Source organism: Xenopus laevis, chromosome 4S (genome assembly GCF_017654675.1).
Source record: "Xenopus laevis strain J_2021 chromosome 4S, Xenopus_laevis_v10.1, whole genome shotgun sequence".
NCBI classification, from domain to species: domain Eukaryota; kingdom Metazoa; phylum Chordata; class Amphibia; order Anura; family Pipidae; genus Xenopus; species Xenopus laevis.
The window spans coordinates 9,863,368-9,886,279 of record NC_054378.1 but is presented as its reverse complement, the minus strand read 5'-3'; the positions used below and the strand labels follow the sequence as shown (position 1 = coordinate 9,886,279).

Here is a 22,912-nt window from a genome sequence, read left to right as displayed (position 1 = left end):
CATCAGCTTATATTACAGGGGAAGCTCATTTTCTGCTGGATAATTAGTGACGAGCCCTAAGCTTAGCTTCTCAACAGCCAATCAGAGCCCACTGAGCATGTGAGTGTCACAGACACTTTCCAAGATGGTGACCCCCTGTGACAAGTTTGAAGTCCTGGATCATTGCTGCTATTGACAAGCTGACACTTTAGCCTCTTGCAATAAGTTCACTATATAAAATATGGCATTTTTAGCCCTATTCGTTTTTAGGTCTCCTTTACAGGGGACTATTTCCTTTTTTTCATACAGTTACCGGGCTCTGCAGTGGCAGACATGACTGCTAATTCCCTATTGGCTGTTGCCCAGCACAATAGACAGCAGTGCCATTGGGCCTCTCTAGCTAGAGGATCGGATCCCCTTCTTTGTGAACCTGGGAGGGAAGGAAGAAGCTATTTAATTAAAAAAATGTAGGAAATTAATGAATAAAAACTACAGTGATTGTTTTGCTCTTTTTTTTTTTTTTTGCCGACTATAGACCCTATTTAAAGGAAGATAATCGTTACACATTTTTTCCCCCAGTTTAACTTGTAATTAGGCACAAATCAGCCATACAAGAGAAAAAGTAGGTCACGGCGAGGTGAAACTGTCAGATACACCAGTTTGAGAGCAGTCTATTCAGGCCCCTGACCCAAAACTCAAGCTGTCAGCTTTTCAACCCGCTCAGAATGGAATTTAAAGAGACATTCCCCCAATTAGAACAAAGACACATTACTTACACTTGATTGTTTAATGGGTGCAAGCGATATGTCAGCTCCCACACAAATATGCAGCAAAGGAACTGTACGGGGACAAAAGCTATACAGCGATGAGATCCGTTATCCAGCAAAATGTAATAATAAATAAGCATTAAAAACCCGAGCGGATTTGATCGGAGTTTGTAGCAGAAAATATTGAGATAAATTCGGACTTTGATAAATAACCCCCTAAAAATCATGTAAACATGAAATAAACCCAAGGCTGGTTTTGCTTCCAATAAGGATTAATTATATGATAGTTGGGATCAAGTACAAGCGACTGTTTTATTATTACCCAGAAAAAATTGGATTTTTTAATTACAATGGAGTCTATGGGAGACGGCCATTCCATAATTCAGAGCTTTCTGGATAACGGGTTTCCAGATAACCGATCCCATACCTGTATATATAACAGATAAGCAGGAGTTACTAACGAGCGAAGAGCAAACAGCTCGCACTTGTATCATGGAGTAGAAATGTAGCTAAATGGCTGTGAGTGAACATAAGTGACAGTGCTAAGGAAAGAACTCTAATGGAAACAGAGGATTTATCTAGGTCACGACTAAAATGCGTCCGGATATGACAGGAGGGAGGGGAAAGCACTTTGTCTCTTTAGAAATAACAAGCCTCTGAGATCCAAGAGTGAACTCGATTTCTGCTCCATCAAAGGCAAATACAATATCTTAATATGTCAAAGGCATGACGGTGTGTAAACAACAATATATAATGGCTGTGGTTAAACATACACTTACACCCTTTCTTTTTATTATTTATATCATGTATTAATAAACCGTGGAATCGTACGTTTATGGGACTGGCAAATTGAGAGGTATATAAAGTATGGGATCCATTATTATCCGGAAACCTGTTATGCAGAAAGCTCCGAATGATGGAAAGGCCGTCTCCCATAGTCTCCATTATATCCAAATAATCCAAATTTGCTTTCTGTGTAATAATAAAACAGTCGCTTGTACTTGATCCCAACTAAGATATAATTAATCCTTATTGGAAGCAAAACCAGCCTATTGGGCTTATTTCATGTTTATATGGTTTTCTAGTAGACTTAAATTACTAAGATCCAAATTACAGAAAGATCTGTTTTCTGGAAAATCACAGGTCCCGAGCATTCTGGATAACAGGTCCCACACCTGTACTTAATCCTAACTAAAATATAATTAATCCGTACTGGAGGCAAAACAATCCTATTGGGTTTAATTAATGTTTAAATTATTTTCTAGTAGATTTAAAGTATGAAGATCCAAATTAAGGAAAGATCTGTTATCCAGAAAATCCCACGCCCCAGGCATTCTGGATAACAGGTCCCACACCTGTACTTAATCCTAACTTAAATATAATTAATCCTTACTGGAGGCAAAACAATCCTATTGGGTTTAATTAATGTTTAAATTATTTTCTAGTAGATTTAAAGTATGAAGATCCAAATTAAGGAAAGATCTGTAATCCAGAAAATCCCACGTCCCAGGCATTCTGGATAACAGGTCCCATACCTGTACCATACTTTTCCAGATCATGGTGGTTTGCTATACAGCTATGGGATCCTCTTATCCAGATAGCTCTAAATTACAGAAAGGCCATGAACCATAGATTCCATTTTAATCAAATAATTCTAATTTTTAAAAAATGATTTCCTTTTTCTGTGTAATAATAAAACAGTCGCTTGTACTTGATCCCAACTAAGATATAATTAATCCTTATTGGAAGCAAAAGCAGCCTATTGGGTTTATTTAATGTTTACATGGGTTTCTAGTAGACTTAAATTACTAAGATCCAAATTACAGAAAGATCCGTTTTCTGGAAAATCACAGGTCCAGGGCATTCTGGATAACAGGTCCCACACCTGTACTTAATCCTAACTAAAATATAATTAATCCTTACTGGAGGCAAAACAATCCTATTGGGTTTAATTAATGTTTAAATTATTTTCTAGTAGATTTAAAGTATGAAGATCCAAATTAAGGAAAGATCTGTAATCCAGAAAATCCCACGTCCCAGGCATTCTGGATAACAGGTCCCATACCTGTACCATACTTTTCCAGATCATGGTGGTTTGCTATACAGCTATGGGATCCTCTTATCCATATAGCTCTAAATTACAGAAAGGCCATGAACCATAGATTCCATTTTAATCAAATAATTCTAATTTTTAAAAAATGATTTCCTTTTTCTGTGTAATAATAAAACAGTCGCTTGTACTTGATCCCAACTAAAATATAATTAATCCTTATTGGAAGCAAAGCATTGGGTAAATGATTTTTATTAAAGTATGGTGATCCATATTACAGAAAGATCCCTTATCTGGAAAACACCAAGTCCCAGGCATTCTGGATAACAGATTCTATACTTGTAATTTCTCTTTCTCTCTCTCTCTCATGAAATGTCAAGCTTTGCTTAGAAAATTAAATTTTTTCAAAAATATAGGATGGAATTAGGACAGGAGGGCCTATACTTTACTAATGTGAGGTCTACTTTCCATATTACAGAAAGATCCCTTATCTGGAAAACACCAAGTCCCAGGCATTCTGGATAACAGATTCTATACTTGTAATTTCTCTCTCTCTCTCTCTCTCTCTCTCTCTCTCTCTCGCTCTCTCTCATGAAATGTCAAGCTTTGCTTAGAAAATTTAATTTTTTCAAAAATATAGGATGGAATTAGGACAGGAGGGCCTATACTTTCCTAATGTGAGGTCTACTTTCCATATTACAGAAAGATCCCTTATCTGGAAAACACCAAATCCCAGGCATTCTGGATAACAGATTCTATAAGGAGGGCCCTTACTAATGTGAGGTCTACTTTTAGTGATGCTGTCCCATTATGATCTTCATTCATAAAAGCATTGTTAGCATTCTGTTCCATGGAAAATATTTAAATACTGAGAAAATGTATATTACATATTACAACAAACAACATTTGCTTATGTAACCTTAACATAAATATCTGAATGAGAAGCATGGAGGGTGATTTAGAGTTTGTCTTGAGATCTACTGATCATCAGCTAAAGGTCTACTGGTAGATCTACCTTTTGGGCCCCCTGAATTAAGCCACGGATGGACTGTTTTCTTTAGATCCAGTGTATGTTCCATATTTGTGCTGCTCCCTGTAGCCTCACCTGAATAAGATATGTTGGCACGGTGATGACACAGACTGACAGTGAAGTCCGGAGGAGACCTCGGAGGCCGTACAGGAACCTCGTGAGGCTGTGCTGATTTTCAGGCCGTTCCTGGCTGCAGATGTCATCGGCCCACAGCACGGAGCCAAGAGACTCGATTCCCAACCTCAGAATGGTTTTTGGCCGCTTCTGTTAGCAGAGGAGAGAAACATAGTGAAGCAAACTCATTATTAGGACATAAAAGGGACCTGGGGAGGTCATTACTGCAACTATTTATCAACATTTCCTTTTTTTTTTCTTTTACCCTTCCCACGCAGTTGATAATCTATGGCACGGACACGCAACTGACAGAGTTCCAGTGCCGCACATTGTGTGTTTATGGGCTACGTGTTATTCACTGCGGAATGTCCAAACCTGCTCATGGGTGATAGGCTGGAAGAAGAAGAATAATGGAGATCCTGTTACTGGAGGCATGTTCATGGGGGTCCAGTGGGAACCTGACTGATGTGCAATTTCGATATAGGTCTGTGAAACGGCCATCAGAAGTCATACTCTGAGAGCATACCTCCCAACTGTCCCTTTTTCGGAGGGACAGTCCCTCTTTTGACAGCTCAACCCACAGTCCCTCATTTATACTGGAAAGTTCCTCTTTTCTCTGCACTGAACAGCCAGAAAAAGAAACAAAGTTTCTCACTTAATTGGCTTTTAGCAGAGAGCACAGAACAGCTAACAGGTGCGAATAAGATACTTTGTAACAATTTTGAGACACAAAAACACAGTTTAGATAAAGAGAAATATTTCCAAACTTTCATAACCTGCCAAATTTTGTAAAACAAACATGGTAATTAGGGGGTGTGGCCACAGAAAGGGGTGTGGTCAAAAAATTGCTTCGTTACGTGCGGGAAAAATTTTTTTGTCCCTCTTTTTACTTCCAAAATCTTGGGAGGTATGTGAGAGTGGCAGCCAAACAGTCCCTTTGCCCATTAACATTCCCACTGGAAATCACAAACACTCTACTATGTTTAATCTCTGCAGAACAGGACTGTCCTAACCAAGACAGCAGGACAACTAACAGATATAAGTGCCAGTGCTTTATAGATTCTGATGCTTCTATGCACCTATGAGCTTTAGCCAGTGGCGTGTTTTTGGAACCCCCTCCAACTTCAGTGCACAACTGGACCCTGAACAATGAACATGATCCGTTAGATCAGGGATTCCCAAACATTTTTACCCGTGAGCAACATTCAGATGTAAAAAGAGTTTGGGAACAACACAAGCACGAAAAACGATCTGGGGTACCAAATAAGGGCTGTGATTGGCTATTTGGTAGCCCCTGTTTGGACTGGCAGCCTACGGGAGACTCTGTTTAGCAGTACACCTGGTTTTTATACAACCAAAACTTGCCTCCAAGCCTGGAATTCAAAAATAATCACCTGCTTTGAGGCCACTGAAAGCAACATCCAAGGGGTTGTGAGCAACATGTTACTCACAGGCTACTGGTTGGGGATCACTGCGTTAGATGGTAATAGGTAGTGGTGACTGAATGGAGCTAGCCTGCTTTCATTTTGATGATCAGATGGAGACGGGCCCCCTCAAGATCTGAGGCCCCCCTGTGGTTGGTGTGACCTGCAGGGTCCTTATTTATTCCACTGGTTTTAGTCCCTAGAAACAGTATTTGGTTTTCTCAGGGGAATGTTGTTTAAAAAAACAGCTGGAGGCCAGAAGTTTTACATCCCTAATGTATATATTGAAAACACATTATAATTTCTACACTAAAAAAATGTTTTTTTCCCCCAAGTAATTCCTCTGACGAAGAGGCCACAGGGCAAATGAACTCTCTACTTTACTTAGACCGAGTCTTTGTGCCTTTACAGTGGGGCCTATTTACCTCCTGTATTGGTAATGTAATTTGGATGCCTGAGAAAATTGTACAGTGCTGCAGAATATGTTGGCATTATACAGGATCTGTTATATGGAAACCGGTTATCCAGAAAGCTCCGGATTAAAGGAAGGTCGTCTCCCATTGACTACGTTTTATCCACATTTCAAAAAACAATTTCCTTTTTCTCTGTAATAATGAAACAGTAGCTTGTATTTAGGGATGCACCGAATGGTTCGGGATTCAGGTTTTTTCTGCAGGATTCGGATTCGCCGAATCCTTGTGCCATATGTAAATTAGGGGCAGGTAGGGAAATCACATGACTTTTTCCACTTTTTCCTTTCCTGCCCCTAATTTGCATAAGATTTGGTTCGGTATTCGGCTGAATCTTTCACCAAGGATTCAACCAAATCCCAAATAGTGGATTCGGTGCATTCCTTCTTGTACTTGATCTCAACTAAGATATAATTAATCCTTATTGGAGGCAAAACCAGCCTATTGGGTTTATTTAATTTGGATCTGAAGATCCAAATTATGAATAGATTCATTATCCAGAAAACCCCAGGTCTGGAAAAGTATTTTTTTTTCCTGTTGTGAGTCAGAGTTATAAAATGGGATTAAAGAGACGGGAACTTCCCAGACATCTAATCGGGAAGGAAAGTATGAAAAAAGCTTAGCAAATTAGCATTGATGGACAGGTGTGGGCTGACTCCAGTCTGCTCGGTGGAATAAAGGACAGATAGTGATCGGTATTGCACCTTTTACTAGAAGTGCTGGTATCGCATAGCTAAGAAATGTGTAAGAAGCCCTGCAGTGAGAAGGTTGGGATGCAACCTCTTCTTCACCGGTGATCATGTTAGTTAATCCGTGGCCCCAAGCAAGAAAACATTAAGGACTCACAGGTTATGAGCTTCAACTCCACATACTTTCCTGGGGTTAAAAGGTTGTTGGAAAGGCAATTGGTGCACTTTGTATTTGTAATGATGCCGTTTCTCCCCAACATCAACAAAAAGAATTTTACTAAAAAGAGCAAACCCCTCTGCTCTATAATATTCTTCTCTATTGCCATTCTTTTTGTAGGCCAGAGGCTGAGGAGCAAATGAAGGGGGTGAAGATGTTGAAATCACCGAGGCACGATAACATGACCTTTTTTTTTGTTCGTTTTCAGTATAAAGTGGCAACGTGAAATCTGACTTGGTTTCAGGAATAGGGAGTCTAATGGGCTTGGATCGGTTCACTGGAATTCTATATATAACAGTAGCTTACTTTTTACTTACTATTTATAGCCCATTTACCTGCTGGATGGGTAATGTCATTTGTATATCGGAGATATTGTACAGTGCTGCAGAATATGTTGGCATTATACATGATGATACAAGTACAGGATCGGTTATACGGAAACCTGTTATCCAGAAAGCTACGAATGACGGGAAGGCTGTCTCCCATAGACTCTGTTTCATCCAAATTTTAATAAAAAGGATTCCTTTTTCTCTGTAATAATTAGGGATGCACCGAATCCATCATTTTGGATTCGGCCGAACCCATCATTTTGGATTCGGCCGAACCCATCATTTTGGATTCGGCCGAACCCCCGAATCCTTTGTGAAAGATTCAGCCGAATGCCGAACCCTGATTTGCATATGCAAATCAGTGAGGGGGAGGGAAAAAGAGTTGCGCGGCTAAAAAATGTTTTACTTCCTTGTTTTGTGACGAAAAGTCACATGATTTTAAGGATTTCAATTCAGTTCGACCAAGCACAAGGATTCGGCTGAATACGAATCCTGCTTAAAATGGGCGAATCCTGGCCGAATACTGGACCGAATCCTGGATTCGGTGCATCCTTAGTAATAATAAAACAGTAGCTTGTACTTGATCCCAACTAAGATATAATTAATCCTAATTGGAAGCAAAACCAGCCTATTGAGTTTATTTAATGTTTACATGATTTTCTAATAGACAAGGTATGAAGATCCAAATTACGGAAAGGCCAGAAGATTCTGGATATTAGGTCCCATACCTGTAGTGGTCAGCATAAGGCGCAATTCAAAAGGGGGTATACGCAGTTCCTGTGTCTTCCAATTATAAATACACCTACAGCATTCAGAGGTAGGGGTCTGGAGAAGGTTTCAGCATAACCAAATATAGTGTAACACAATATACGCACTCTATACATCATCTTAAAGAGCTTGCAATCTAACCTGGGTCATTTCACCTTCCTATGTTATCCACATTGTCCACAGAACTGTAATGAAGCTTCTAGAAAAGTTGCATGACATTTAGCTTTGACAATAAAAAAACAGCAATAACCTGGGCAGTTTAAAATCCATTATAGAAAGAATGCCCCATACAGAATGTTAATTAGAATGCCAAACATGGTGGCTGCTCATGGCAGAGGAAAATATAGTAGCAAACACACATGGAGACTCCGTGGGATTGGAATGGTTAAGTAGGACGGCCTCGGGGGGAATGGTTTGCACCTGAGGCTCATTAAAGACCTTTAAGAAAAGCAGGCAGAGCTGTGGATCCGGACGCTGAGCAAGGACTCCGTGTCCCTGCTGTGGCGGGGAAAAAAGGCTGCAGATGGAAAGCTAGGCCCTAAGAGACCTAATGGAAGCCAGGGAAGAGAAGCCAACCTGAGGTGCCGGGAGATGGCTCTGTGTGAGTCTGGCACTGCTTGGAGACGACTGTAAGCACTCAACTGAAGAAAAGAAAAGAGAACTAGGAACAGTTGTGCATAGGCACCATGATGCCAGAAGGCCACAGTCTGTACATCTCTGCTGTACGATCATACTGCTACTGAACTCCTACTTGCAACCATGAAGGTGTATATAGACAATAATCTACGGGTCAACTTTTGGGCAACACTGCTGTAAAGGTTGTATCCTATCCATAAGAGAAGCAACTAACGCCTAACAAAAGATCATGTAAGAATATCAGTCAAGCACCTCTGATCACAGCTGGATCTCCACGAGAGTGCATAGAGCCTAGTGTAGGTCTTGGCATTCAGATTATTGTTCCTTGTTTTTGCTCCTTATATTTTAAAGAATTCTCTAATTTGAACAATTTGCATTATATAGGTGCCTTAGAGGGTGGGGAATCTGATTTCTCCATCTCCCAAATTCTTGGCATATATTTCCCTTCAGTACTAGTCCATTAACAAGTCCATAAAAATATCCATAAATATATAGGCTTAATCACTTTTGGAGATATCTCTGCTGTATATTTATAACTTATATATGGTATTAGAATACCCCAGAAGGCACTTTAGAAGTAGGAATTATTGCTCATTTAATTCTTTGTGGACCGCAGGTCCCTATACAATACAATGTTTGGCCCATGGGTCAAAATTTTGGATCTACCTGCACTGGCCTACCAGTTAAAATGACCCAGCCAAATGATCTTGATGTACATGGCCAATTTAAGGTCAGCTCCTCCAGACATATATAGCCGGTCGAATATGCCACTAATAGTGATGGGCGAATAAATTCACCAGGCGTGAATTTACGTCGAATGTCTGCATTTCGCCATCAGCGAATAAATTCAAAAAACTGCAGCGAAAATTATGCCGCATCAAAAAAATTTGGGCGGGCGTCAGAATAGTCGCGCACATAAAAATTGTTGTGCGGCAAAATTCTTCAGACGCCCATTGACTTTAACGCATTTGGACAAAATAGGAGCACATATAAAAATTGTCACGGGAATTTTTTGAAATGGGACAAATTCGCCCATCACTAGCCACTAATAGTAGGGGCTCAAAACGCAAAACTGTGTGAAACACGGCCCTCTTCGCCTAGTTCTGAAGAAGCCCATAAATACCATGTATGGCCTGTGGTTGTAATACTATGAACCCAAGAACCACAAAGATGGAGAGGAATCACAGAAGTTACGTTTGAAGAGTATGAGGGGGGTCTAAACTCAGGTTCATAGGGTTGCTGGCTGTGACAAACACACAGAACCCTATGCCGTGAGCCTAAAATGAATAATTATGCAGGGCTTTATCTGCCACACCCAGGGCAAGACATCCAGACAATCTTGATGGCTCAGCTGGCCATTTGTAAAACCACCAACTGACAGTAGAGGCCCAAAAACAAAACTTTAGTGATCATCAAGGACAGTGCCTTTCTTGATAAGAAATTTAGAACCTGACCATTAACCATTCCTTTGATGGTGGTGAAAGCAATCCCCCCTGTTCCCTGTCAGCTGCAGAGTCCTAATGAACTGGTTTCCATGGGAAGGTGCACGTGACCAGAGAACATTTAACTTGTAGATTTGTTTCTGGAAAGTATAAACTTGATAAAGCTCCCTAACCTACTATGAAACATTGACCACTTCAGATAAGAGTGGTTCACTCTGGATTAAAGATCTGGTAAGATGATGTGGTTCCCATCAGAACTTATTGGAAATCATTGGCTTAAAGGATTTGAAAGGCCTCCAACTCCCTTCTGTTTCCAGGGCCAAATAACTGGATCCATGCAACTGTATTATAATCAAATGTGGCCAAAGTGCATGCATTCAGACTTCTTGGTCCTACACCAGGACCCATAAGCGACATTCATTTGTAAAAAGAGTTGGTGATACAAGCATGGAAAAAAGCTCATACGTTGTGCCAAATAAGGGCACTGATTGGCTATTTGGACTGCAACCTGCAGAAGGCTCTGTTTGGTAGTGCCCCTGGTTTTTGTTCCTTAAAAACTTGCCTACAAGCCAGGAATTCAAAAATGAGCACATGATTTGGCCACTGGGAGCAACATCAAATGGGTTGGTCAACAACATGTTGCTCACAAGCCACTGGTTGGGGATCACGGTCCTACACCATGAAAATCTGCCTTTGTAAGACCAGAACAAAGCCTTCATTTGTGTCATTATTTTGTGACATTATTTTTAGATTAAAAAGTTATCACATATAGTTGATTATGTTATTTTCTCTCCTAACAACCCTTTTATATAAAACAATTTGCCTCTTGTGTTCCCTTAAGGACATAGACATGCTCAGATTCGGGGAGATTAGTCGCCCAACGACAAATCTCCTCTTCTTTGGGGCGACTCCCCGAACTGCCTCCCACCGGCAAGGAAGCTTCGGGCGACTTCAGAAAACGAATCGCTCCGAGTGTCATCCTGCTGACGATTTCGATTCAAGCTGGCTGGAGGCAGTTCAGGGGAGATTAATCACCCCGAAGAAGAGGCGTGTGTCTCTGCCCTAAGAGGTAAGCTCTCGTGGGGATAAAAAGCAAAAAATACTAATCCGAATTCTTCTACAATTTTAAGTTTTTCTTTTAACTTGTCACATTGCTTTAGACAAGCATGATGAGAAACTCCACGACTCTTGAATTCTATCAGCAGCATCTAAATCTCTTCCCCCTTGGCCTCCTTCTGGTAAGTTCCTCGGTGCTATCAGAGGAAGGAAAGGCTTTGCACGGTCAACATAAAAGAAGACAATATTATGGCTTTCCATAGAAATCGTAACACAGCAAAATGCAGCCCTGCCACCATGGATTTAAAAATATACAGAGGAAAGAGCACATCAAATAAAGTAGATTAACTGGATTTTGAGAGCGGGTGGCCCCATTTGCCATGACTTTGCCTGCTGCATTTTGTAAGATATCCTGATTTTTAAGACGACCTGTCACCATGTTGGTGAGCAACTTTGCACACACACGCACGATTGTGGGAACTGTTATGACATGCCTGTTTCCATAGTGACGGCAACGAGTGAGGAGACCAATTTGCTTCTCCAGAGGGGCACTGCCACCAACGGCAAGGCAAGCGTTGCCCACAGGTCTCTGCAGACTCTGAAATTTGAGCAGTGAGCTAAATGAGCATCGGGTTCTCCCAAATAACTCCTACCATGGATAAATAAACATCAGCTGAAAACAGGCCAAATGCACCTCACTGGTCATGCTCCGCTAGCAAGAATAAGTGTGCACCCTGGTGGGCTTTGGTATTAATAAATATATTCTCCAGCTTCCATGAATACTCCATTTACTCTAAAGAAATCAACTAGGATCTCAAGGATATACACCAGCGGGGTCAGGCAGATTTCCATTACATTTAATGATGGTTGGCAGTGCCAATGCCGGAAAAAAAAACCTTTATGTGGGCCATTAGAATAAAAAATTTGTACTTGCTGTAAAAAAAAAAAAAAAAAAGAGAAAGGTTGTGAGCATATTAATGACTTGCTTTATCCAAAAGCAATGTAATAAAAATATATTTATGACTGAGGAAACATTGCTGAACATAAGGGCTAGGTGGACTCTATCTGAAAGATTTGCCTCATCAAAACATCTATCCCAGAACCTCACTGCCCCAACTATGGAAATAAGGATAATATATAAAGGGGAGGCAAAACATATTTTTTTGCACTGCTGTCCCCATTTATGTATGCAGCCCATACTATATGGCATGTGGGCAAGATAGAGCAAAGTCAGGGTAAGGAAGCCATGTAGTTACTGCCTTTTTAATCCAGGACAAGCCCTAGAGGGAGAATTGCAACTTAAATGGGCACAGGTGAAAGTATCGTATGTATGGACCTTAAGAGGCACAATTTTGTATCAATTAAAATTCCGAACCACACCAAATTGAGTGCACTCAAACTCTGCTAAGCTTATAAACTTGTGTTCAATGTGCAAGCTTTACACCCCACACAACGCTCACCCTTTACTTAGGTGGATCTGGGTGTAAATTCCCTGAACCTATTGCTTAACACTGGACATTCCAAATAAATCAATCATGGAGGGTCACTCACCGCTCCAAATCCCTGGTCCGGGTGCAGCGCCCCAAACCTGCAGCTTGGGGAGACCTCAGAACCGATGGAATTCCAAATCAGCGCGCACCCAGCAGCAGGAAGCAGTGAATGTTAAAAAACAATCTTTATTTCCCGAACATCCCTCCTAATGTGTTTCATAACGAACATCCTGACGTTCCATTGAGTGCACGCTGATTTAGAAGTCCATCCGCACTTATTCTTGTCCACATTAAATGGACCCTTACTTATTTACATAGTTAAAGGGATACATACTGTCATGGGAAAACATGTTTTTTTTTTCAAAATAAAGAAATGATTTAACGATGAGAGAATTAGATAAGTTTCAGGCACTGAGTGTTAAAACTGTTTTTTTTTTCTTCAAAACACATCAGTTAATAGTGCTGCTCCAGCAGAATTCTGCACTGAAATCCATTTCTCAAAAGAGCAAACTGATTTTTTTATATTCAATTTTGAAATCTGACTTGGGCTAGACATATTGTCAGTTTCCCAGCTGCCCCCAGTCATGTGACTTGTGCTCTGATAAACTTCACAGTCACTCTTTACTGCAAGTTGGAGTGATATCAACCCCCCCCCCCAGCAGCCTAACAACAGGAGGTAACCAGATAGCAGCTCCCTAACACAAGATAACAGCTGCCTGTTAGATCTAAAAACAACACTCAATAGTAAAAGCCAAGTCCCACTGAGATTGATTCAGTTACATTAAGTAGGAGAAATAACAGCCTGCCAGAAAGTAGTTCAATCCTAAAGTGAAGGCACAAGTCACATGACTGGGGCAGCTGAGAAACTGACAATATGTCTAGCCCCATGTCAGAATTTAAAATTGAATATAAAAAAATCTGCTCTTTTGAGAAATGGATTTCAGTGCAGAATTCTGCTGGAGTAGCACTATTCACTGATGTGTTTTGAAAAAACACATTTTCCCATGACAGCATCCCTTTAAGTTGGGTTGAAAAAAAGACCAAAGTCCATCAAGTTCAACCCCTCCAAATGAGCCCACCACCCATGCAAACACAGACCGACCCTTCAAATGTTGCATTTTATATTTCATGGTTGCAACCTCACTGTTCATTTTTCTGGCCACATTCTGGAGAGATATACAAACGAACATGAAAATATGTTTGTTACAGACATTAAAGGGACTAGGTACCTGTGGATTGGATCCGTCGTACCCCTCCTGATGAACCACTCGCTGGATGGATTCAAGGAGCTGGTTGTAGTTGCAGGTCACCTCGCTGCTTGAAACAGAAACAAAGAGGATCATTTAAGATTTTCTCTATTTAAAAAGTGACTTTTCAGACAAACATGGGTGAACCGGTATATACAGGTATGGGGTCTGTTAACAGGAAACCTGTTTTCCAGAAAGCTCAGAATTACGGGAAGGTGCTCTCCCATAAGAGTCCATTTGAAGCAAATAATTCGAAAGCGTTTTCTTTTTCTCTGTAATAATAAAACAGTACCTTGTACGTAGTAAGTTAGGTTGGAAAAAGACACACATCCATTAAATTCAACCCTTTAACTCTATTATAACCTGCCTAACTGCCAGTTGATCCAGAGGAAGGCAAAAAAAATCCATCTGAAACCTCTTCAATTTGCCTCAGAGGGGGAAAACATCCTTCCTGACTCCAAGATGGCAACTGATCCAAACTAAAATGAATTTAATCCCGATCAATGGCAAAACAATTCTATGGGGTGTATTTAAAATGTAAATGATCTTTAGCAGATGATGGTAATCCAAATTATGGAAAAATATCCTATCCCGAGAATCCCCTGGCCCCAAGCATTCTGGATAATAGGTCCCTTACCTGTACATTTCATTAGTTACATGTGGATTATATGGGAGTCACCCTATTTTGCCCCTTCCCTCACCTAATCACCCATAGTAACAGCCCAGTCTCCTGCATTCTGTAATTTGCACCCAAGTCAACGTTAATCCTCTTCACCGGAAAAGCCTAAAATGTAACCACGTATAAATTAGAAACTGGCAGATTTGGAAGCAAGACTGGGCACATGGCCAGGAACATCACACGACATTTCCATGAAGCACCCAGAAAGTTATTCTTATATATATAGATGGAAAGGTATGGCAATAACTCTAAATTAGGGATGCACCGAATCCAGGATTCGGTTCGGGAATCGGCCAGGATTTGGCCGAATCCTTCTGCCCGGCTGAACCTAATCCTAATTTGCATATGTAAATTAGGGCAGGGAGGGAAATCACGTGACTTTTTGTCACAAAACAAGGACGTATAAAATGTTTTACCACCCCTAATTTGCATATGCAAATTAGGATTAGGTATTCAGATGAATATCTCGCAAAGGATTCTGGGGTTCGGCCGAATCCAGAATCCAAAATATTTGGTGCATCCCTCCTCTAAATGTGCCATAAGGTGGCAAAATTCTTGTAAACGAAGGCAGCTTTTCCAATTATCAGGCTTTTTTTTTTTTTTAATTACATGTACTATAGGCCCAAGAAGATGCATACAAGAAGAAGACATTAAAGTACACTCTAATGGATCTAGGCAGAGAAGGTTTGTGTGGACATTAATGTGTGATCCCAGTAGCTTGTCTCCAGTCTGGTTTTAAGTGCAGAGACACACGGGGAGATTCGGGGGGATTCAGTTGCCCCATGACAAATCACATCTTCTTCGGGCTACTAATCTCCTCATAATGCCTTCCCGCCACCTAGGGACGGCACTCTGAGTGATTCGTTTTCCAAAGTTGCCCAAAGTTTCCTCTCGAGGCAATACCGGCAACTTAAGAAAACGAAGCGCTCCAAGTGCCATCCCGCCGGCGATTTAGATTCTAGCCCAGGGGTCCCCAACCTTTTTTTCCCCGTAAGCCACATTCAAATGTAAAAAGAGTTGGGGAGCAACACAAGCATGAAAAAGTCCCTTGGGGTGCCAAATAAGGGCTGTGATTGGCTATTTGGTAGCCCCTATGTGCACTGGCAGCCTATAGGAGGCTCTACTTGGCACTATACTTAGTTTTTAAGCAATTAAAACTTGCTTCCAAGCCTGGAATTCAAAAATAAGCCCCTGCTTTGAGGCCACTGAGAGCAACATCCAAGGGGTTGGAGAGCAACATGTTACTCACGAGCTACTGGTTGGGGATCACTGTTTTAGCCGGTGGGAAGGCAGTTTGGGGAGATTAGCCGCACGAAGAAGAGGCGATTTGTCGCCGGGCGACTGAATCTCCCCGAGTGTCTCTGCCCTAAAGAGTCCCATGATGAAACAGTGAAGTCAAGTGGTCTGAGCACTTAAACTAATTTAAATAACAATTACCTGAAGAATAATTGGAGAACGCGACTATAATCTCCAAGAGCAAAGTGCACGGGGGGACCTCTAGCTGCTGGGGAAAGGTACTTTATGAAGCCCACTGCAGACGTCAAGTTTATGATATACTCAGCCAAGTCATTTTAGTTATCTCTGCATCTATAACAAATATGCCCTTTGGATGTAAAAGGGTTAACTCAATGGTAAAGATGTAAGTGTTTGCCGATGAGTACCCAAGGTGAAGCTTGATTCTTGAGAGTTCTGCAGAACACAGTGGGTTAAAGGTGACCGCTTTGGAAACCCCTTTTCACAATGGAGAATATAATGAAACCGCCACTGAATTTAAATAGTAATCACAGATAATTAACACGTCGTTAATGAGCTGCTTTCCCGAACACACCTGATCATTATACCTCAGAGCCCATCGGGTGCCACTACTGAGAGACTAATGAAAATAAACGAGGGAACTGAGCTCTGCGTCGTTACCAAGCGCTACTCGTTCTTAAGCAAAAACAAGAATACGGTTCTGTGTTAGAATGAAAATAAAAAGAATAATGAAAATACATTGAAAGGCCATATAGCCCATAGGCTTCCAGTTGGACAGCCCTGCTCTAACCCATCTAAATGATGTAATAAATATTTAGAGTGCAGGATACTAACCATGGTGCAATCAAGAGCCATGAAAACCCTATGAAAAGTCAACCTAAATCACAGGTTTCTCCAAAACCAACTCCATGACGGTGTTCTACATTAGTGCTGTCCAACTTCTGTGGTACTGAGGGCCAACTCCCCCTTTTAAACCACACCCACTGTAAACCACACCCATATTACCACAAGAACTTTTCAGATCATATCCACATTGACAGTGGTAGCACTGTTTTTTTAATTCTGAGAGGCTTAACCCTATAAATTTGTTTGAAAACTTAGAAGGTTGCTCCTAAATCTATGAGGTTAATGTTTAGGGGCACAGCTATGTATTAGTGATATTAAATTGGAGTCAGGAGTCAATGATCAGTGGGCCTACAAAGACCCATAGGAGGAAGACCACATCAAAGTGCTGATGCAGAACTTACCCAATGGGATGGACCAGGGCCAAGAGGGGCTGGTCATTTAAGTTTTGGGGATGGGGCACTGTCATAAATGGCCACAACAGGCCCATATTTGGGGAGTAGGGAGGATTTGGGGACATTGAGCAGGGGATTGGAGGCAGGCAGTGGACTGAACAACTAGGGATTACAAATTTACCAGCAAGTACTTTGCCATTAAAACTGCAATGCGGGCCTTGGCTGGTATCTTTCTGGCTAAAACACCAGCTAGATGGCAACCATAGCCATTTCTGTAGTTTTCTAATTAATCAAACAATGTCATTTTTGACCAGCACTACTCTGTGTCAATAAAGCAGTACAGGTAACGGGACCAATGTTCCCTCTAATTCCTTCTTGGTTTTGTGCACACATAATAAACTTTGGTGTGTAGTTCTTAAAAACTGTGTGCTCAGGTCAAAATCAAAACACATGTGCACACCACAATTTGTTGTGTACACTGGCCACAAAATTTGCATTTTGGTTAGAGAACTCCCCAACCTTTTGAACCCGTGAGCAACATTCAGAAGTAAAAGGAGTTGGGGAGCAACACAAGTAAGAAACATGTTCTTGGGGTGCCAAACAAGGGCTGTGATTGGCCATTTGGTAGCCCTATGTGGATTGTCAGCCTACAAGATGCTCTGTTTGGCAGTACACATGGTTTTTATGCAACAAAAACTTGCCTGGAATTCAAAAATAAGCACTTGGTGTGAGGCCACTGGGAGCAACATCCAAGGGGTTGGAGAACAACATGTTGCATACGAGCTACTGGTTGGGGATCACTGCCTTAGAGGGATCATTGTATGGGACCTGTTATCCAACATACTTGGGACCTGGGGTTTTCCAGACAACGGATCTTTCTGTAGTTTGGATCTTCATAACTTAAATCTACTAGAAAATCCTGTAAACATTAAATAAACCCAATAGGCTGGTTTTGCTTCCAACAAGGATTAATTTTATTTGAGTTTGGATAAAGTACAGGCTACTGTTTTATTATCACAGGAAATAGAAAATTTGGATAAAATGGAGTCTATGGGAAAGGGCTTTTCCATAATTCGGAGCTTTCAGGATAACATGTTTCTGGATAATGGATCCCATACCTCTACTGGGGATGCACCGAATCCAGGATTAGGTTCGGGATTCAGCCTTTTTCAGATGAATCCTTCTGCCCGGCCGAACCTAATCCTAATTTGCATATGCAAATTAGGGGTGGGGAGGGAAATCATGTGACTTTTTGTCAAAAAAACGAGGAAGTAAAAAAATGTTTTCCCCATCCCATCCCTAACTTGCATATCTTTAGCAAAGAATTCCAAAATTGTGGATTCGGTGCATCCCTAACCTCTACTAAGCTTCCATAAATCCATGATGATGGACAAGAAAAAAATGGGTTTTTTTTTTTTTTTTTTAAATATGTTTTTATTGTAGTGCTAAAGCATGGCACTCCATATTACCTTATCCCATATCTGTGTAAATACTTACAACTTATGAAATACATTAAAAAAGAGCGACTTGTAAACAATGGAACAAAATGTATATTTTTATTTTTTTAAACAATACCTATTTCTAGAGGAGATCTCTTACAAATATATTTCTATGAGTTTAAAAAAAAAAAAAAAAAGACGTAAAAGGACATCCCATTCGCTAAACGCATACGGCACGCGAAGATAAATATTAGAATCAACGTGTTATGTTGCATTTAGAGCACCTTGTTAAGGCCACTTTGTCACCGAACGTCTCCTTATTCTAACAATGGTTTTAAGCTAATTAACTTTTATGCTTTCGCTCAGCATTCTGGCGACTGATAAAAACACGAGTTGGCAAGAGGGTATCCTGGTTACGACCAAGTCGTTAACTTCCTTATTGATACAGTTTCTAAGCGCTTACTAAAGGTTGGTTTATCAAAGATATGACAAATAGGCTTATTATCTGGAAGTAGACTCCATTAGGAAATATGGCTTAAGCTGCTTTTGCCAAATGTATTTAGAAAGCTTAGTACAACATAAAATGTAAGCACATCCCAGTAGATATATATTATTCTAAGTTGATTTTTTTTTTCTCTTGCTAAGCGGGAGGGGGTAAGGGTATTTGCAGTTTGTACAACAGAACATACAGTGTGAATTAATTACTCTCTGAGAAACAGCTGTGGGTTGATGGATTGTTGATGCTTATCAGCGACACGCTACAAGTTATTATGATGCTTCGTTTCCGCTTTCTTTCTAAGGGCTAAGTCACACGGGAGAATTTGTTAGCCGCTACTTAGTGTAAGTAATCAAACCACCAGTAATCTACTCCAATAGCTTCTCAATAACTTCCACGGCCCCATGAGCAGCTGAACATCAAGGATTTGTCTTGTGGCCAGTGGCATGTGGCCCTTCAGCTAATATTGAGCTACAACTGGCATCACGCAAAAGCCTCTAATTTCTGGTGGATACTAGTAGCTGTACTTTATCCACATGGTGTTAGTCACAGTGCAATTTCCATCTGAATAGGCACAGTCCCTTCCTACAGGTTATCATCATTAATACTATAGCTAACATTTCTCCCTATATATCTCCCTATCCCACAGTCACACTCCCTTCCCAGAGACTATTATCCCACTGTTAATATAGACACCATCTCTCCCTACTATACCTGCTATCCCACAGTCACACTCCCTTCCCAGAGACTATTATCCACTGTTACTATAGGCACCATCTCTCCCTACTATACCTGCTATCCCACAGTCACACTCCCTTCCCAGAGACTATTATCCCACTGTTACTATAGACACCATCTCTCCCTACTATACCTGCTATCCCACAGTCACACTCCCTTCCCAGAGACTATTATCCCACTGTTACTATAGACACCATCTCTCCCTACTATACCTGCTATCCCACAGTCACACTCCCTTCCCAGAGACTATTATCCACTGTTACTATAGACACCATCTCTCCCTACTATACCTGCTATCCCACAGTCACACTCCCTTCCCAGAGACTATTATCCACTGTTACTATAGGCACCATCTCTCCCTACTATACCTGCTATCCCACAGTCACATTCCCTTCCCAGAGACTATTATCCACTGTTACTATAGGCACCATCTCTCCCTACTATACCTGCTATCCCACAGTCACACTCCCTTCCCAGAGACTATTATCCACTGTTACTATAGGCACCATCTCTCCCTACTATACCTGCTATCCCACAGTCACACTCCCTTCCCAGAGACTATTATCCACTGTTACTATAGACACCATCTCTCCCTACTATACCTGCTATCCCACAGTCACACTCCCTCCCCAGAGACTATTATCCACTGTTACTATAGACTCCATCTCTCCCTACTATACCTGCTATAAGCTGGGGTCTCTTCCTAAAGGCTAAGCGTTGAGTATATGGCACATTTCCAAAATCGTCCAACTGCTCTTTTGCATGTGCATGTTCAAGTTGGAAAATCCTATTAAAATAAGTCCTGACAAAGCATGTCTTTCATTGGAGCCCTGCACATTACACATGGCCCTGCCTGCTAGGTGTTTTCTATAGCCCACTAATTCCTGTATTACTGTATGAATGACTTACCCTTCAGGCATCAGTCACAGCACATGGTTCATAACAGATATACAATTATTAAAAATGATAATCTATGCTTAACCTTATATCCCTTATCTTCCTTTCACTCCACTGAACTCCTGTGTTCTAGGCCCAAGACACCTCTCAGTATATTGCCTCTTAATACATGTGTTCTGGTATAGCGAGGACAGATGCCCTGGAATCCGCGTACAAAATATATTAAATAAACACACAGATGGTGGTTCCAGACTGGATCGCAAGAGGTTACAATCTACAGGGAGAAGGAAAAAGCTTTTAGTGTCATCAACAACAAAAAAAAAAATCCTTTTTTAAAGCTATTCTGGAGGAAAAAGAAGACTCTTGATTCACATGTCAAGACACATGTGTCTGTAAAGACTGATATCTTAATAGAGAGAGTAATAGTGTGAGGTTAGTGGTCTTTCTTTCCATTACTAGGATCAGTTCCATACGATGACTTGCCACTGTTGCCTAATTTGCTAACACCCTTTCTTTGTTGTGATTTCCAATGAATAAGGGCATTGTCATCCTACTTAAACAGGCAAGTCATTCTGGGTAAATCTCCACATTATCCTTTTGTTAGGAACCATCTTTGTTCTTGCCAAAAGAATAGCTTGTCTCCCCCAGGGAGGTCTCTGCACAACGCAACGTATATCAATTGGCTGCGAGCTTCTAGGCAAAAGTTTACCGGACAGCACAACTGCTAAGAAGCTCAATAGTTTGATGTGCAAATGGGAAAGTCCCCATGTGCTTGTTCACTGGATGTGTGCACATTCTCATTACAAAACTAGGACATATTTAAAACAGCAGGAAGGACTCACCATTTATATGGAATACAAAAAACAAAGGAAAGGGGTGTCTAAGAATACCCAACAGAAGCAGAACATTGATGTAGGTCTGCATAAAAAAAAAGAAGAAAAACATTAAACAAAACGGTCTGATTTAATTCCACTTATGGCATCAATTACATAGTGCTGCTGTATGTGTCTGCATATAAGGCAACCCATTGAAATAAAGGATAAGTGCCTCACTCATTTTTTTTCTAGATTCAGTCTTCTGCATGTTTTCATCACAAGAATCTGTAGGGAATGTGTTCTTAGTTCTGGAGATCTGCACCATACAGAAATATAGAGGCATATTTCTCAAATGTCTTGTTATATTAAACAACCGTTCCAAATGTCAAGAGGTCTGGGATAAGGGTTGGCTGTGGGAACATGGACATGGTTGTCCTCTGTGCATCTGGCTGGGGATGGAAGTGAGATCATGGTTGGCCTGTGTCTATCTGGCAAGAAATGGAACAGAGAACATGGTTGGCCTGTGTGTATCTAGCAAGGTATAGAACGGAGAACATGGTTGACCTCTGTGTATTTAGCTGGGGATAGAACAGAGAACATAATTGGCCTGTGCCTATCTGGAAAAGCATATAACATGGAACATGGTTGGCCTTGGTATATCTGGCTGGAGACTAAACAGAACATGCTTGGCCTGTGTCTGTCTGGCAAGAGATGGGACAGAGAACATGGTTGGCCTGTGTGTATCTGGATGTAAATGAAACAGAACACGGTTAGCCTGTGTCTATTTGGCAAGAGAAAAGACACGAACCATGGTTGGCCTGTGTGTGTCTGGATGGAGCTGGAACAGAACTTGGTTGGCCTGTGTCTATTTGGCAAGAGAAAAGACACAGAACATTGTTGGCCTGTGTGTATCTGGATGGAGCTGGAACAGAACTTGGTTGGCCTGTGTCTATTTGGCAAGAGAAAAGACACGAACCATGGTTGGCCTGTGTGTGTCTGGATGGAGCTGGAACAGAACATGGTTGGCTTGTGTCTATCAGGCAAGAGATGGGACAGAGAACATGGTTGACCTGTGTGTATCTGGATGGAGATGGAACAGAACACGGCTGGCTTGTGTCCATCTGGCAAGATAAAGGACATAGAAAATGGTTGGTCTGTGTGTATCTAGCAAGGTATGGAACAGAGAGAATGATTGGCCTCTATGTATCTAGTTGGCAATGGAACAAAGAAGATGGTTGGCCTGTGTCTATCTGGTAAAAGACTGGTAAAAGATGTAACAGGGAACATGGTTAGTCTGGATATACCTGGCTGAAGATTAAACCGAACATGGTTGCCCTGGGTGTGCACAGGCCAATCTCTGGCTAGAGATGGAATGGAGAACATTTTTGGTCTGTGCATATCAGGCTCGAGATAGAACAGAGAATGTCTTTGGTCTGTCGATATCTATAGCATGGCCAGATATGTCCACAGATATTAGAAATCAGGAAATTTAGGAGGTTTGTGTGCAGTGTGAGTGTTTCGGGGGTAATTATTTGCAGCCATCTGCTCAAGCAAGGAATCAGCAGGTGTTTAGAGTCCAAGTGTGGGTCTTGGGTTCTCAATAACGGCACTTCTAAAGGTTCATAATGTCTAAAAAAAAAAAAACCTA

General features: G+C 41.1%; 1 protein-coding gene across 2 annotated transcripts in view; it reads right to left on the bottom strand.

The window, feature by feature from the left end:
* Positions 1–22,912, bottom strand: part of elp4.S (elongator acetyltransferase complex subunit 4 S homeolog) — a 190,457-nt gene that overhangs the window by 96,605 nt on the left and 70,940 nt on the right. Inside the window, exons 6-7 of one of the 2 annotated variants that reach the window (XM_041591386.1) lie at positions 13,691–13,778; positions 3,902–4,090 (exon numbers count right to left, since the gene is read on the bottom strand). In XM_041591386.1, the coding sequence (XP_041447320.1) occupies positions 3,902–4,090; positions 13,691–13,778 (277 nt within the window). 2 annotated transcript variants of the gene reach the window in all.